Below are 17,692 nucleotides of genomic sequence, written 5' to 3'. Positions count from 1 at the left end.
GCCACCCAGGAGCTCCCACACTGATTGTTCAATAAAGTATTTTCCAAATGTTAATGTGCATGCCAGTCACTTGGATAGTTTGTTATTAAAAGCCAAATTCTGTAGGTCTATGGTGGGGCCTGGGAGCCTGCATGTGATTTTCAAAATTTTTAAAAAGATTTTATTTATTTATTTGACACACAGAGATAGATCAGAATTAGGCAGAGAGGGAGGCAAAGAGAGAGGGGGAAGCAGGCTCCCCGCTAAGCAGAGAGCCTGACATGGGGCTCGATCCCAGGACCCTGAGATCATGACCTGAGCTGAAGGCAGAGGCTTTAACCCACTGAGCCACCCAGGCGCCCCAAGATTTTATCTATTTTTTTTGAGAGAGAGTGAATGAGAGAGAGAGGGAGAGAGCATGAGAAGGGGGAGGGTCAGAGGGAGAAGCAGACTCCCTGCCGAGCAGGGAGCCCAATGCAGGACTCGATCCTAAGACTCCAGGATCATTACCTGAGCTGAAGGCAGTCACTTAACCAACTGAGCCACCCAGGCACCCCATCATTCTCAATGTTTTTAAAAAAATTGAAATATAATTGACATGCAACATTGTATTAATTTGAGGCATAAGCATTTCTAGGGAGCTCTCAGGCGATGCTGATCCTGCTGGTCCCTGGACCGCACTCAGGGTAGCGAGGGTCCGATAAATATACTTAATTACTGAACTCTGGCCTGCCTTTTATTCCCTCATCCGCTGTTTTCCTATTTGCCTTCCTTCCACCCCCTCTTTCTTTTCCTCCCCCCCTCCCTCCTCCTGCTTCCTCCTCCTCCATCACACCTGCTTTCCTCCTCCATCCCTTTCCCCCTCACTGGGTGCTTGTCTCCCAGGGGAACACCACCAGGCAGGGGACGCCCTCTCCACCAGCAGACGGCCACCTTCCCAAAGTGACTCCCGTTTGGAAAGGACTTACCTTTACTCCTTCCCCCTTTGACTCTTTGGAGCAAAAGACAGTCCTAGAACAGAGCTGTTGGGCTCAGGAGGCATCCTTGGCCCCTGACTTCTCGGAAGGCAGGCCTCTCTCTGAGGTCCAAATGGCCGTTGTAGGCACGGACAGCCCTGGTCTCATCATCTGGTGGCTGTGATAAGGAGTACTGAGCCCTGGTGGTTTTCCTGCGGCAGCTGGATGGCGGGCGTGGGGCTGCCCGGCTCCCTTCCTGAGCTCTGTGGCAGGCTCTGCACGGATACGAATTCCTTGTCTGTTGGCAGATGATAAAGGCTTCAAGGCCTATATAATTACGGTGTCTCTGGAGCAGTGGTTCTTGACCTTGACTGCACACTGTAATCACCAGGGGTGGGGTGGGGTGGGCGGGGGCTTTAAAAAGTTCTGAGGTCTGGGTCCACCCCCAGAAATTCTGATTTGAATGCTCCAGCGTGGGGGCGCCTGACTGGCTCAGTTGGTAGAGCATGTGACGCTTGATCTCGGGGTTGTGAGTTCGAGTCCTACATTGGGTATAGAGTTACTTAAAAACAAAATTTTACTTTATTTTGCTCTAAGATTTTTTTATTTATTTGACAGAATGAGGGAGAGAGAGAGAGACAGCAAGAGAGGGAACACAAGCAGGGGGATTGGGAGGAGAGAAGCAGGCTTCCTGCTGAGCTGGGAGCTCTATGTGGGGCTCGATCCCAAGTCCCCAGGATCATGACCTGAGCCGAAGGCAGGTGCTCAATGACTGAGCCACCCAGGAACCCCCAAACAAATAAAATAAAATAAAAAAATAGATAAAGAAATGCTCCGGGTTGTGGGATCTGGGCACTGGGGAGAGGGGTAAAATCTGCCCAGGTGATTCTAAGGGGCAAACCAAGGTGGAGAAGTGCCACCTGCCTGCTTCCCAGCTGCTTCTGGGAGGGGAGCTGGCAGGAAGCTCAAGAAGGAAGGAAATGAACAGGTGCTGAGCACCCCCGGTGCTCCTGGCAGGGTGCTGACCCTCCGCACACACCCAGCCTTCCCTTCCTCCTGCGTCGTCCTGCGCTGACAGCTTGGGTGACGTCATAGCCGTACTGAGGCCCGAATGGACGCAGGCACTTGGATGCCTACAGCGTCCCTTGAGCTGTGCCATGTGAGCTGTATGGGGGTCTGAGGCCCCAGGAGACACCAGGAATACTGATCCAGGCATCAAATTTTTGTTCATCATGGATTTTTTTTTCTTTTGCCTTTATAAAAAACCAAACCAAACAAAACTTTGCATTGGTTTATCTTAATTGCTGGGCTCTTGACTCCTCCTAAATTGTGTGCCTGAGATCTGCTGGCCTGACCCTAGTCCTAGCCTCAGCCCTGACTCCAGGCAGTGTGGCGGGAATTAGGACCACTGGCTCTGACTGTTGGAGCTGAGGGGCTCTTGGAGGCATCTGTAGTTTACAAATGTTTTAAAAGTTTTGTTCAAACAAAAGCTTACGGGAAACACTGATGTGTAAATGGCGAAAAGCTGATCTGCCATAAGTGAAGTCAGGAGGGTCCTCAGGGGTTGCAGCTGTCCCCTCCCCCACATCGAAGGGGCCTCAGAGACCCCCCCAATCAGCTCTGGGATTCTCACGATGATAGTTATAAAGTCCCATGGAGATCCATGTCCCTCATTCATAAGCCAAAGAAACAGGCCTATAGGCGGTGGTGTGCTAGGAAGCTGGAATGAAGGAAGGAAGAAAAAAGGGAGGGGAGGAGGGGTGGAGGAAGGAAAGATGGAGAGGAGGGACGGACGGAGGGAGAGAAGGAAGAAGGAAGGAAGGAAGGATGCTCTCATGTGTCACTGTTTCCAAAGGAAATAAAAACCTTGCTTTGTAGGTTTTTACAAACCCACAATTGACAACTTGTCGGTTTCTGGGGTGTAAATACTCCCCCCACAGACCAACATGATGTCACAGCCGCAGAGCTGGGAAGAGAGGGGAGCACCCATTTCTGTAAGCCACCAAGTCAGCTGCAGGGACAATGACTTGGCCCGGAGTGTGGTGGCAGAAATGGCACAAGAATTCAGGTCATGTGGCTCCCAGCCTTGGGCTCTGCCTACTGGCCCCAGCTGTGCGGTCCTTGGCAAGGCCATCCTGGACCTTCCTGGGACTTCTCCATTTCTAGTCAATGGTCTTAAGGTCAGAACATTCAGTCTGTGGGACTGTGCGAGACAGAGATCCCGACATCAGGATCCCGCTGGCTTCCAGGGGGCACCTCTGCTTCTCCAGTGCCCAGCATGCACCACCGGCCTTGGAGTCCAGGGTAAACTACCCACAGGACAGGAGGAAGTGGGTCTAATCAGCTTCCACCCTCTCCTCCTGGGAAGACTTTCACAGAAGGAACAAGTGTAGAATTTGAAGTAATACATACGTAGAATTTTATTACTAAATACCATGTGAGTATACAAAATGCATAATTGAGTAACAGCTAAAAAAAAAAAGTCCAAGAATGTGTAATACACATTTTTTGAAATGATAAAAATGTATCCATGAAAAATATAAAATGTTGCATGTATATACAATATATACTTCTATATATATAACATAAATGAAAATCGTAAATAAGAAATGTGTACATGAGGGAACAGGTATGGAAGCTGTTTTTCTTAGAGCAGCTCTTTGTTCCAATCAATCAGCTCGATTATTTACATCTTCTACCGAGGAATTCCATGAGAAAGAGAGTGTTTCCTCTCTGGTAACATTTAAAAATTGTTTGTACTGAAAACTGAGAGTTTTCCAGTTAATTGACCAAAGGTCTGAAGTTGATAGAAGAGTCAAGAATGAAAGCTGGATAAGAGTCAAGGAAGCTCTGGGAAAGAGGGTCTGCTTCCACCATCTGAACAGCCAACCAGGAGATGGACTGAAAGGACAAGCTCTTCTGAGGAGGAGGCAGGCTGTGGGGATGTTAGCCAAGATGGCGTTGACTCTGGCTGGGCGGGCGCCGGCAGGAAATCCGGTGTAGATTCAAGCATGAGTTGGGGTTCAGGTCAGGACTCTTCCCAGGTCCCTTCCTGACTTGGCATCCGTGGGTTTGCAATGTGAGGGCATTCAAGTAATAGCACTGAGGCACGAAGACAGGTTGTGTGCGGTGTGGGGCCACTTCCCAGATGGCTCCTTGCCTGGGGCCCACCCCAGGGGTTCTGAGGGGGTGGAGGCTTGGGCCTCACAGCTCCTTAAGGATGATCTGAATCTTGCCATCAAGCTCCCCCATGTCCAGCAGAAAGGCGACGTGGTTGCTATAGTGCTGAATGATGTTGTTGTCCATGTTGACCAAGATTCTGGAAGAGAAGAGGAGATGCGTCTAGAATGTAGCAGGCCCCTTGTTTTCAGGGCCTCTGGATGGTAAGGATGACAGTACCGGTTCCTACAAATGTGCCCCCAACATTTCAGGCACATCATGAATGGTCTCCTGACCATTGTGACAACAAAGGTGGAGGGCATGATCCCCAAGTGGCTGGGCCACACCTCCGGTCATGGCCCCTATGGCACCAGACTGACTGGGGAAGATGCAGTACTCCTTTGTCCCCGGGACAGAGAGGACTCAGACACGGAGTGAGAGTTCAAGCGCAAGAGGCTTGGTGGGGCGACCAGCGTGGTGTGGCTGCGCTAAGAGGCTGCGATGTGTCGCTCAGGTAGGCCTGCCTGAATCAGCGGCAGGTGCCACACGAGGCGCCCTCTTGGTTCCACCCCTACAAAGCTGAAACCTCACTGGCAGAGCAAGAGTCTCAAAGGGCTCAGCCCTCTCTCCCCACATTCTCTAGGCAGGGACTTGGGCCAACCCAAGAGGGAAAGGGCCTCCACACTGGGCCCTACGCAGGGCGTCAAAGCCACTGTATATGCTGAAGGGCACCCCGCTGGCAGCCGCCTCCCTGATGAAGGGTCTCTCAGGCCCAACCCCATCAGCGTCCCCTTTGTCATGGAGGTGGGTGTCTTCACCCATCCACCCCATCCCCCACACTAGCATTGACTGAGGCCTCTCCACCAGCAGGGCCCTGCTCCAAACAAAAACAAGGGCCACTCAGAGATCCCAGACCCTGCCCTCCAGGAGTCTTTAGAATCTAGTAGGGCCTGAGAAAAGGAATCCTTAGAACCTTATTACTCTGAGTGATAGATGGGGAAGCTGAGATTCAGAGAAGAAATCATTTGCCTGAGGTCACACCATTAACAGACGGCAGAGCTGGGACTTGCGTCGGGACTTCTGTCTCTTTCCACTGTACCACTTTTTTAGAAAGAAAAACACAAAAACCCTATACATAGAAGTTAGGAAGCGGCGTATATGAGAAAGGCAAAATCCAGGCCTGGGGGAAGAGTTCAGATGAGAGTTCAGAGTTCAGTTTCAAGTGGGGCAGGAGTCGGGGGTTAAGGGTCTCAGACTACTGCTCCTGACGGGTCGCTGTCTGTTTTCCAGGGGAACCCCCCACCCCACCCCCACAGGAGGCGGTAGCCCTGTCCCTGTCATCCCCCAGGTCCGGAGGAAGGAGACCTTGCTGAAGCAGTGAGCCTAAACCTCTGGCCTACATCCCAGCCTCTGAGCCGCTGCAGCCAGACACAGCTACTTTCTGGAAGCAGGGCTGGTCTCAGGCTCCCAGGCCAGGGTGCTGACTGCCGGGTCTAATTACGGGTTCCCACTTTCTCAGATCCCATCAGCCATTCCTTCATCTCACAGAGGGATCTCTGTCTGGGGGCTGCAGGCTGGGCCAGAGGGGTGTGTGCTGGGTCAGCGGGCCAGGTTTGTGTGGGTTTCTGATAGTGTTATTTCCGGGGTGCTTCTGGGTGCTGGGCACCGAGTGCCTTGCCTGCATGAACTTGAAGGCGCCTCCACCCACACCCCAGCAGAGCTCCCAGCAGGCCCAGAGGGCACACCTCCATACAAGGCACCCCAGACAAGACCCCAGACCCTTCCCCCTCGAGGGCAGTGACAAGTGGGCCCTAGCAGCTGGGCTTGCTGGGAACCACTGCCCCAGAACAGGGGCCTCTTGTCCCTTGCCAACTTCTAGCTGTCTTCTGTCCTGGTTTGCCGGAAACCCTTGGCCGGCTACCAGACAAACAATGTATTTGTTCATCTTTCAAGCATTCAGTGGTGCTTGTAAAGCTGATTGTATCTACCTTTGTCCACAGGACTTTCAGGAGGGTTCTGTGAAAATAAACGAGGCCGCCGATTGGAATCGAGTCTGATGCCGAGGGAGGCGGCAGATGACTTTGGCCTCTCCTTTCCCAAAAGGTTATTTTTGCGGACTCTTCTCATTTAAGCATCTCAGATGACCCTAGGCCTGAGGGCTTCATGGTTGGGGGTGTGTATGGGGTGTAGGGTGCCTCTGAAGGGTGGCTGAGCAACGCCCTGGGCAATGGAGCCAAGCAAATGAAAGGCCTGGCTACGGCCTTTACTTGCACATTGCTTAGTGGTTAGAGGAAAAAGCAAGAGGCAAGATAAAATAGTGGGTGCCTGCAAAGGCTTTAGACAGGTTGCTAGTTACTCGCTGGACCCTGGGACTCCCTAAACGTCAGTTTCCTCATCTCTAAAAATCCAGAACTCCATACCAAACTCAAACGGTCCATGAGATGACGCTGGGGAGTTATTCAGCCCAGAGCCTAGCACACAGAAGGTGCTCCACACATGGGAGTTATTAAAATTTGGATTTAAATAGCTGGCTGAGGGTTAAGAGAAAGATTCTGCCAGTGGGGCCCAGGCATCCTTGTAGGATTTCCCTGCCCCCAAATCTCACACACACACACACACACACACACACACACACACACCCATTTCCTAGCCCCTCGGCCCAGACTGCGGTGGGACCCGAGGGAGGCCGGCGACAGGTGGGGCTGCAGCCAGGGGCGCGAGCACGGGCATCGAAGGGGAAGTGGGGCTGGGCTTGTCCGGGCAAAGCGGAGCCTGCCCTCTGCGAGGAGGATTCCGCTCCAGAGAGCGTGTGAGTCCCAGTCTGAAACCGAAACTTGGAAGGAAAAAAACACCCAAAACCCTAGATACTCATACAACCAAAACCAAACGGGTCCTTTCCCAGGGGCTGCAGGACAGCCCCCCTCCCCCGCTGCCCTTCTGTGGGAGGCTGGGTGGGAACCACAGGAGGAGGGAGGGTGGGGGGCCAGCCCCTGGGCCTGCCTGGATGGGGCAGCGCCTGGGTACAAAGCCTGCCTGTCTTTGCAAAGCCTTCTGAGAAGGAGAGCCCGCAGACAGTAGCCACGGGGCGGTGCCCAAGCACCTTCCCGGGGACACAGCAAGTGTAGCCGCAGTTACACGGTCATGAGCAGGAGGACGGGGTCTGAGCTGCAGGCAGGGCCCTGAGAGTGCATCCTCTGGGCACAAAATTGATGCAACAATTCCTCACTGGCCTGGAGGCCCCATGCTGGGCTGGTGCAGGGACTCAGTTAGCAAGGGCTGTGAGGGTCCAGTTCACTGGCTCTGACCAGGGGACAAAAATCTGGGGGAGGGGAAGCAGTCACCACGTGACCCTCCATCTCCCCCTCCCCCACCAAGGGCTCTCCAGGACAGGTAGCCAAGGGTGCTGTAGTGGTGTTGAGCACTAATCCCCAGAGACCCACAGTAGGTGCCACATTGCCCCGCCCTCTGGAAGGTAAAGCTTTGTTCCCTCCTGCCTCATCCAGACCTGAAGGTGGAGGCCTGTGGAGCACCCCCGGGGGTGGGCTGGGGGTGGGGGGCTCTCTCAAAACCACACCCGGTCACCTCACCGGTCACCGCTCCCTTTCCAGACTCCTCCCCAGCCACTCTCTCCTTGGGCCCCTGACTCAACCAGCGGCAGCGCGACTGGGCCCTTCGGCCTCCTGGCCTTCCCTCCGCTGTTCCTGCTCCCGAATATTGCTTAGCACCTCTGAGCCTCAGTTTCCCTATCTGTGAAGTGTGAGTCACGGTGTCTACCTCATAGCGCGGCTGTGAGAGTTAAGTGGGATATGTGTAGTCCCACATCTGCCACACGGTAGGCGGACGAGGGAATGGTAGTCACTCTTGCCAGCATTATGATCAAATGACTTGGCTATCCCATGGCCTTGGACTTGGGTCTGGCTCTTCTGATCTCTAGGCCTGCCCTGGCCTCCACCTGTGGTCTCTACAAAGACCCTTCCCTCCGTCTGCCTCTTCTTTCCTTCCCGGTGCTGGTCAGTGTCTGGTCTCTACAAGTGGCCTTGCCTGACTGGGGGCTTTTGGCCCAACTGCACAGCCCTTGAACTCTCCACAAAGCCAACGCATTGGGAGCTCCCTGAGCCAACATTTCAGAGGGAAAGGGCCCGCGAGGGGGTCACGGGAGGGAGAGCTGTTCTGAGCACTTACCCCCGTTTACATTTCTTGTAGACTTTGTAAATGTTCTCTTCAGGGAAGCCATACTTCTCGGAGATCTGGAAGAGAGCAGTAGGGGGTTGTTATCTGCTGCCCAAACTGGATCCTTTCCAGCCTTTCATACTCTGACTTCTACTTCCTGGTTATAAAAGTAATATACATCCCTACTGTGGAAAAAATGCGAAGAAGAAGTTTACAATTGTCCATAATCCTGTTTCACAGAGACGAACATGTGGGTGCACTCTCTCCCATCTTTGGGCCACAGTGTAGATTTTTTACCTTTCACATGGATAGCTTTATAGAACCTTCTTACTTCCCGTCGTATGTTATAAGCCTTCCCGCATCACAGCAAACCCCTGACAGACTACACGTTTCGTGACTGTACTATATCCCAAAGAGCGTCCCTCGGGTCCCCCAACCCCTGCCCAAAGCCAGTGCCCAAAGCCCCCCACTCAGCAGCTGCCGACTCTGGGTGAGCTAGTGGTGGAGACAGTGGTGCTAGAGGAAGGGACCAAACTGGCCTGTTTGAAACCCTCGGGGCAGTTCCCAGAGTGAGGAAGACCTCCATAAATGGTCACTGTTGTTTTCGAAGGGGAGCCCTGGGGAGGCTCCTGTCCCGTAATGAGGGGGATCGCCCAGGTAGTGTCCCCCTTGCGGCAGGCATGACGAACCCCATCGGATGGGTGAGAATGCCAGGCTCCACGAGGATAAACCACGTACCCTAGGCCCAGCCAGGTCCCAGGTTTCCTGCCCCATCACATCCCAGGACATTAGTGCTCATCCTGCGGATGGGGAGCCCGAGGCTCAGAGGCCTGTGAATGGCCTGCCTGAGCTCACTTCTCCCCAGACAGCCGGAAGTCACCTCTGGGGCTGACAGGCTTGGTCTGGTCCCAGCTCTACCACCTGGAGCGCATACTCTGAGCGCGTCCCCTTACGTTGCTGAGCCCCAGCTTCCTCGTTTATAAAACGGGAGCAAGCACAGGAGGTCCACACAGTGTGGTTCTGCTCAGGAACTGAGAAGAGGATGCGAAGAGTCCAGCCCAGGGTCTCACCCTGGTGAGAGGCTCAGTCAGAGGTTGCTATCTGCTGTTACCTGCCTTGAAGCGGCAGCGAGCCCCTGATCAAGGGCTTCAGGCTTAGGTCCTCTCTGGGCCTTTTAGGAAGAGGATCAGATTCAGCTTCTCAGTTATTCTCTGTCCTGACAGAGATCCCTCTGAGCCAGAAAAATTCTTAGACTATTTACGTGGATGGCGATATGGCTGGAAGCTACCAGGAAAAAGATCTCAATTCAGTCTAAAGAAGAACTCAGGAACTTCCTAACCATAAGCTGCACAAAGACAGCACAGGCTGCCCTGTATGGTGGTGAGCTCTCCATCCCTGGGAGTATACAAGTCAAGAGTGGGTATCCACTTGGAAGAGCTACTGGGAACAGAGCTCAAATATGAGATGGGGACCCTTTTAGGTACGGTCCAACCCAAAGACTCTGAGTTAATGTTCAGATAACATTACTGGACTTTCGTGAGGCCAGCTTCTGGGGCTGGTGCCAACCAAGCAGGGAGGACAATCTGTAAAGGGACCAGGAGGGTAACGCAGAGTGGGGAGAGCCTGGGCTGGACTTCAGCTCTGTCACTTACCCACTTGGGTAAGTCGCCTGATGGCTGGGAGGCTGTTTCCTCGTGAAAATGAACAGATAATAACAGTACCCACTTTTGGGGGGTGTTAGGAAATTTTGGTAAGCTAGCAAATGCTGCATGCCTGACAAAATGCTTGGCACATAGTGGGTCTTCAGTCAAAGGTAGCTGGTGTCACTATTGGTTCACTCTCCCTTCCCCGCCTCACCATGTTGGAACCCTCTGGCTGTCCTGTGTGGTTCAGCCTTCAAGCCCAGCTGGCCCTGGTGGAGGCTCATGTTTGCTCAGTTCTTTGCTGAGCCACAAAGCTGCTGTGGGTCTCATTCACAGCTGTTTCACCTGCTCTCTGGTAGTTTGGGGGAGGGCTGGGGAAGGTCTCCTTGCCGAGACACCACCTTTCGCTGCCACTCCCCACCCCCCAGAGCCCCCCAGCCAACCACAAGCTGCAGGAATGAGGCCCCCCTGGAAGAGAAAGAAGAGTATCTCTGGGGCCTGCCTTTTGGGGTTTCATTCCCATTAAAACAGAAACAGGTTTGCAAAGCCAACAAAAAGCTCTGGCCTGTCAGACAGCAGCCATCAGATTAAGGAGGATTTATGGTGTGTGTGACTCCCAGGGTGGAGCCAGGGTTCTGGCTGGGAGATAACATCACAGAGGCACGCCCCCACCAGCCAGGCCTGGAGGCCCCCCCTAAATGGGGTGGGACAGGTGGACCATCAGAAAGCCACGGTTCCAGCGTATTCCTCCTCAGAGCCTTCCTGTGTGAAATCAGAACTGTGGCGTGAGGGGTGGGGGACAGGAACACAGAGTGGGGGTCCGGCCAGAGCTGGGGGCAGGGGGTCCTAGAGCCTCTTACCGCATTCCTCAGCCCTTTCAGATCTGGGGTCTTCAACATGAGAGCATCAAACACTTCCTCAGTCTCCCTCCGCACGTACAACAGAACTGAGAGGCAAAGAGGTGGGTTTTAGTGGTAAGGGGAGGACAAATGAGCCTGGGAATATACCTCAGGGGATGGGAGAATCTTCAAAAATATTATTTTTTTAAGGTTTTTTTTTTTTTTTTTTTTTTAATTAGAGAGAGAGAAGCACAGAGGGAGAGGGAGAAGGAGACTCCCCACTGAGCAGCCAGCCCGATGTGGGACTCGATCCCAGGACCCTGAGATCGTGACCTGAGCAGATGCTTAATAGACTGAGCCAACCAGGTGTTCCCTCTGCCCAAATATTATTTTTACCATAAGGCTGATGTCTGCAGAAAGGGCAAATTCCTGCTGAGGGTCTGTACCCTGATAGGAAACACCACCCAGTTCTGCAGGTCCCGCACTCAGACTGGGCTGACTTGGGCAGGCTCGAATCCCTCCCTGCTCTACCGCCTGCCAGCTAGGTGACCTTGAAGACATTTTCCCATCACTGAACCTCATTTTATCCAAATGGGAAATGGAGGTGGCTCTGCCCTCTATGTCACAGAGTTGTTGGGGAATTAATGACATGACATTTTAAATACCAAGTGCAAAAAAACCCCCCAAAAACAAAAAACAAAAAAACAAGTGTAGTACAAGGCTCAGTTCAAGGTTGCCAAAAGCTTTTGATCTTAGCTGCTGGTTGGTTTCTTCTTGATAATCAGCTTCAGCCTCCCAGAGGTTTGGGCATACCCCCCTCTCCCAGGAAGTCACAGATTTAGGCCAGAAAGCCAGGTATGAAAACCCAACTCTTTTCCATCCCCCCCACCCTCGGCCCCAGCAGAGAAGGCGGGCACTTGCCCAACACAATGAGCCTGTTGCCTTTGCCAGCTGCCACAGGATGCCCATGTCTACCAAAGCCAGAGGAGGCAGAAGCCCTCCAGCTCCATGGACCTCTCTCCAAGCACCGTGGGCTTTCCCCCTAGCCCCCACCCCACCCTCAAGCCTTGGCCCAACTCCAGCTCTGAGGAGTGAGGCAGCCCCTCGCGCCTTCTCTGCTGGGTTGGATGCTGCCCTGGCTGCCTGGGCCCCGGTAGGTGTTTGAGGCTTTGGGGCCTGTTTCATGGGGAGCTGGGGACTCTGTGGTGGGCTCTGACAATGGATGGGCCGGGAGTGAAGGTACCTCTCTGAAGATCGTCTTCCTTGGCCTTTTTGGAGGGCAGAGGCTCAAAGTCCTCAGCGAAGGGTGAGCAGGTGCGTTTCAGAGGCAACCTGGGGGGGAAGGGGGGACAGAGGGGAAAGGGAGGGGCTTGTGAGAAACCCAAGGGGATCCCAGAGTCCAAAGGGACCCCAGAGGTACAGAAGATCCCATGAGGGCAGACCCAAAGCAGTGGGAAGGCGGTGCAAGCAGCAGGTTCTAGAATTGTCCCTAGAATTGGGACAGCCTGGGTTCAAATCTCACTCACTAGCTGGGTGACTCGGGGGAGTCCCTTAGTCCCTCAGGGTCCCCATCTATCCAATGGGGTGACGAAACAATGACAACAAGACTTCATAAAGTCGTGAGGCTGCAGGAGATCACACAGACAGCTTCCAGAGCTGCGAGTGGGGTGCAGCAGGGCCTTGGGGAATGACGACTGTTTCGCCATCAATAGGATGGTTTTTTGAAAGAATGTACTTGGATGGGCAGTGGGGAGAGGGGGCAGGGCTACGGGATTTGGAGTAAGGCACACGGAGGTGCCAGCCTGCTGGCGCTGTGTGAGCTTGGCCAAGTCACTTCGCTTCTCTGAGCCTTGGCTTCCTCATCCGTCAAGGAGAGCAAACGCCCCTGCTTGCATGCCCCATGGGGGCTGTGGTGGGGGGTCAGGTGACCTAATTTGGTATGGAGGCCCCTCCTGAAAGGTGCCCCTTGTTTATGGGGGCAGGACACCGAGACCAACAACAAACGAGCTTTCCCTTTCACCCACCACCTTCTCATCCCTGGGCCTGCGAAGCCATGCTCCCCCTCGGACAGACCTCTAGGCTAGAGAGAAGGACATCAGGAGGGGACAAGTCACCAGGCCCCTCCCTCGCCTCCTGGAGTCTTGGTGGGGTGTGGACCCCCCGGTCCGTCCTGCAGCACAGCGTCCCCTCCTTGCTCCCCACATCTGCTCTACCATCTCAGAGGCTTCTTTTTTCGCTTTTTACAAGCATGTGTCTCGCCAGAGATTCGCCAACTTTTCACATAAAACAAACCCATAAAAACGTGGGCAGTTTCAGTGAGAAAGGAGCGTGCATCTAGCTTGGGCCTGGGGGAAGAGTCTCCCGGCTGCTTCCTCGGTGCCCCTGCCCTGGCCTGTGGCGGGGGTGGGCAGCGCAAGCAGTGGAAGGCTGGGTGGGGGCGGGGAGGGGGTGAGGAGGCCCCTCGCTGTTTCTCTCCGTACCTGTTGGAGCTGCTCTGACCCGCCGAGGGCACTGCCTGCAATGAAGACGAAAGACATTTTCCATCACATGCAGGAAGATGAGAGGGGCCTTCTGCTGCTGGAGGCTTTCTGGGAGGAGGGGGCCCAATCTTTGATGGGAGGGAGGTGGGGGGAGGGGAGATGCAGTTGGAATGCCTTTCCAGCTCATTCTGCTCAAACTAAGTCCTCTTAAGTGAGCTGCGATCATGGGACGAAAGGCAGCATCCACCCCAGGGAGAACCAGTCGGGGACTCGGTGGACACAGGAGGCATTGAAGAAATATGGCAGACCCTGTGTGCCCCACCTGAGCCCCAGCTCGCCCAGAAGGGCCAGGACTGCACACCACCCTGCAGCTGGGAACAGGGCCCCTCTCTTCCCCATGGAGCAGCCATCAACCTGGCCACAGGGCCCTTAATCCCAAGAGAGTGGCCATCTCCTGACTTGGGGCCTTTGGCTAGGGAGAAGAACTAGAGTCATGCAGCCATCAGACTATGGGGTCACAGAACCACTTCCAGGGCAGCAGGGCGGGGGGCAGTAATGGGAGGATGGCGGACACAGGAAGGGTTTTAAGTATGTGCCACCGGCCACATCAGTACTGGCTGCCCATTCGGTTCCATAAACTCTTAGTGCACTGAACGCATCTTGGACAGCAAGAGCTATTTCTGCAAACGTTCTTGCCTACATGGCGGTAGGGGAGGGATCCTCGATGGAAGGAAAATCAAATTGTTTAATATGGAAGCAAACTACTAGCCAGGCTCACCCATCCTGATTCCCCCACTGACATGCTGTGCGGCCTTCTCTGGAAAATGGAGGGGACAAGAGTATCTACCTCAAAGGATGGCTCCCCAGCCCAAGAGGTGCTGTAGCTAGAGTTTCCGGGCTCGGCTTCTGAAGCCCAGGTGCCTGGGTCCAAACCCTGGCTCTGCCCGTGCTGTGGGGTTTGGTCTTTGGGCCTCAATGTCCACTCCACGAATCCAGGGAGAATGACAGTGTCCGGCCGATAGGGAGGCAGGGAGGGGGCGAGATGTGGTGCGTGGGGGGCCTCGAGAGCAGTGCCTGGCATATAGTGAGCGCTCACAGGCCTTGCCATGACCACCGTGGTCCACTCTATGGGGAGCCAGCCACTAGAAACCTCCATGAATGCTCCAAGCATGAACACTTCGACAGTTATGAAGTCCATTTCTTCAACTGACTTTCTCTCCAGTAGAAAAGGTCACTAACATTGTCCGAACAAGTGTCCATTCTTTAATCCCATGGGATTCGGTAAAAGTATCTTCATTTTGATGTAAAAAAATATCCAGACCTACGCTCGTCTAAACTGGCCTGTTGTGGCCGCGTGGCAGGGGCCTCTGCACCAATCAGCGACGATTGCCCCCTCCCCGCCCCCGCCAGAGGCTGAGACCCTCTCTGGCCAGAGACCCTCACCCCTCCAGGACGCTGCAGGCCGGAGAAGTGCACGTTGGGGATGAACAGCACGGGCGGGGTCTCCAGGTCAGCCTCAGGCCGCAGGTATGTGGTCTCATTGCCCCTGAAGCCGGACAGCAGGCAGCCCTTGATGCCTGATGAGAAAAGGAAAGCCCTGTGTCTGGGACCCCTCCGTTCACACCCCCAGTCTCCAGTCTCCATCTCCCCTTTGCCCCAGGCCAGCCCAGCCCCTGGCCCCTCCCCACTGACCACTGCTGCTGGAGTCGGGGCACTTGACCTTCCTCCGGAACTGCTTCCGCTCATCATCCCTCATTTTCCTCTCTGCTCCCTGCAGGGAAGCGGGGAAGGGGGGTCACCAAGGGTCTTGGGAGGGCCTGGCTGTCTTGCATCTTCACTACAGGCCAGCCTTCTGGGGCTGCCAGACTTCTAGAGCTGCTGTCTTCCCAGAGTGAGACCAGGAAATGGGAAAGTAGCAGTGCCCAACCCGTCGGGCCCAGCCCAGCCCAGCCCAGCCTTGTCTGAAGTCATTCCAGGCCACGAGAGACAGACAGACGAGGAGAGAGAGGAACAGACAGAGAAGCATGAGGAAAGTGGAGTGAAAGAGGACAAGGAGAAGAAAGAGAAACATGAGAGAGACAGACACAGAAAGACACATGGAGAGATCTAGAAAGAGATCTTCAGAAGGAGACTGAGAGGGGAGACAGCAGCACAGAGAAAGGGAGGAAAATATACTTCGAGGCCAGGACAGACAATGACAAGCCCACAGAGGAGGGAGACAGGCGGAGAGCAAGAAGCAGAGAGAAACAGACACACCCCACATGGCTGGGGAGGGCACACCAGTGGGAGCTAGCCCTTCCCCCTCCCAGAGCCCCTAACCCCGGCCACCTTGTCACAAAAGATCTTGATCTGGCAGACGGCTCGGTGCACCAGGCGCTCGGCGCCTGAGCCGCAGTCATAGGTGTCGATCTGCAGGTTCAGGGGGACACCCTTTACCCCCTTCTGCGAGGAGAAGTCTGTGCTGAGGCAGTTGACACCGATGAACACCTGGGGACAGACAGGGGAGCTGGAGAAACAGTGGGCCCTGCGCCAGCCCTGCTGTCCCTCGAGCACTGCTCACTGAGCCTACTGTGCACCTGGGGAGTCACGCCTGTGGAAGGCGCCCATCACCATCACCGACGGCCAGACTGGGGCTCAGGGTGGCATGCCAGCCTTCTCCAGGAGACATGAGGGTAGGTGTGGGTGCAGCCCAGTTGGCGAGGCAGCTCCCACTAGACTGCCCAGGGCAGCCCAAAGGATCAAGGCCCTGAGAAGGAGATGACGAGGTCCCTCAGGGGTTTTCATGAAAGTCCAGAGCCTCATTGATCTGCCACCCAGAGTAAGGAGGTATGGAAGGGCCATAGCCCGTTCCCCCTGGGTCCAGAAGACCACCTTCCCGCTGGCCTCGAGCCACAGGGGTGAGACCCTGCCCCTCTGCGCCCTTGCCTACCAGTTCCAGCCATCACTGGACCTGTCCCCCGCCTTTTACAGCCAAGGAATCAGGGGCTCTGAGCAGAGAGGGGAGCTGCGGATGTTTCCACATGCCAGCAGAATGAGCCTGGACACGGGGCCACCCAGCCTGGGGTTGGGAAGCTGGGCTCAGTCACTCACTGGCCATGTGGCTTTAGACGAGTGCACTAACCTCACAGAGCCTCAGTTTTCTTACCTGCAAAATGGGGATAATTAAACCTACTTCATGTGGCTGTGAGGGCACATGACGCCCCTAGCAGGCTTGGCATGCAGTGACCTGTTGTGGTGACTGGGACCACTGGAGTCTCAACTCAAAGCCTAGGAGGTGCAGCTGACGGTGGGGTGATTCCCAGCCCAGAGACTCCCTGGCAGGCTCGCCTGGTGACTGCCTACCTGACTGACTCCTCCCTGGGATGCCAGGGCCAGACCTCACTCCAGACTGGCCACTGTTCCTTGGGACATTTCCCTTGGAAGTGATCCTGACCTGCCCAGGTAGGGGTGGGGTATGGGGCCTTTGTGGACCCCTTTCCCTCCTTGGCTGTGGGGGCCAGGCCCCCAGACGCATACCAGACATACCACCCCTCAGCCAACTCAGCAGCTAATGCAGCTCCCACCCAGCTCACACCTGAGAAAGACCCACGCCTGGGGGCTTCAGGGCCTGTGAGAAAATCCCAACCGAAACCCAGCGCTCCCTTCCGGTGAAACTCTTTCCCCGCCTCCCGGCACCAGAGGCCCCAGCTCCTCCTTCAGCCCCTGGTATCTGTTTGAAAACGAATAATCCCTCACTTTTGTGCCTCCCTTTGTGTTTTCAGAGCCCCCTTCAGCTCTTGTTTTCTCCAGGCAGCCACGGCGGCGGCCCAGGCCCGTGAGGCCAGCCCTCCAGCTTGTCCAGGCCAGAAAAGTCCTTGCCATGAGCTGGACCCAACCCTGGTCTGAGAGGGTGGGCCTGGCCCAAGGAGACAAAGGACAGGCCCAAGGTCACCCAGCCCCGGCTCTCAGACCAGTGCCCTTTCCACAATGCTGGCTCTCCAAACAGGAAACCAAGCATGGCACAGAGAGGCCCAGAGGCACACAGCAAGTTGGCCTTGGGCACTAAGCGGCTGGGATGAAAAAAATCACCAGAGGCTCCACTTTCAGGCCTCTCAGATGGGTCTGGCACTGGGCCAGTCTCTGAGACGTGCATGATCCTAGGGAATCTTCACCACAACCCCCGGAGGCAGACTATTGTTCCCTTTCTATGGACATAAGAAATGAAGTCACTGGGACTTCAGCCTCCTCTAGCAGAACCCAAAGCATTCTTCCTGCACCCCTGACTGGCCTGCAAGTCGGGAAACCTGGCGTCATGGGTGGCTGGCTGTGTGACCTCGCACGTGGCTCGGTTTTCCCATCTGGTGAATGGGTGGGTGCGATTCACCACAACAGCCCCTGTTGCTGAGCCAGGGCGGCCTCTACCCTTTACTTATCGCACGTGATCCTCATGTGAACCCCCTCAGTTGGAGCTATCGTTGGATCCCAAA

General features: G+C 55.0%; 1 protein-coding gene and 1 long non-coding RNA gene across 2 annotated transcripts in view; one reads left to right on the top strand and one right to left on the bottom strand.

The window, feature by feature from the left end:
* Positions 1 to 3,360: 3,360 nt before the first annotated feature.
* Positions 3,361 to 17,692, bottom strand: part of GRHL3 (grainyhead like transcription factor 3) — a 34,480-nt gene continuing 20,148 nt past the window's right edge. The window contains exons 9-16 of the mRNA XM_059137109.1: positions 15,555 to 15,713; positions 14,919 to 14,997; positions 14,670 to 14,803; positions 13,227 to 13,261; positions 11,990 to 12,078; positions 10,768 to 10,853; positions 8,277 to 8,341; positions 3,361 to 4,254 (exon numbers count right to left, since the gene is read on the bottom strand). Coding sequence (XP_058993092.1) covers positions 4,140 to 4,254; positions 8,277 to 8,341; positions 10,768 to 10,853; positions 11,990 to 12,078; positions 13,227 to 13,261; positions 14,670 to 14,803; positions 14,919 to 14,997; positions 15,555 to 15,713 — 762 coding nt within the window. The 3' untranslated portion in view covers positions 3,361 to 4,139. The remainder of the gene's footprint in view (positions 4,255 to 8,276; positions 8,342 to 10,767; positions 10,854 to 11,989; positions 12,079 to 13,226; positions 13,262 to 14,669; positions 14,804 to 14,918; positions 14,998 to 15,554; positions 15,714 to 17,692) is intronic.
* LOC131809757 (uncharacterized) lies at positions 4,427 to 6,578 on the top strand. Its single transcript, XR_009345280.1, has 3 exons — positions 4,427 to 4,608; positions 5,385 to 5,471; positions 6,095 to 6,578. It is a non-coding gene; the product is annotated as an uncharacterized LOC131809757 (long non-coding RNA).

Source organism: Mustela lutreola, chromosome 10, assembly GCF_030435805.1.
Source record: "Mustela lutreola isolate mMusLut2 chromosome 10, mMusLut2.pri, whole genome shotgun sequence".
Lineage (NCBI taxonomy): Eukaryota > Metazoa > Chordata > Mammalia > Carnivora > Mustelidae > Mustela > Mustela lutreola.
Note: the sequence above shows the minus strand (reverse complement) of the source record. Positions and strands in the feature narration are given on the sequence as shown.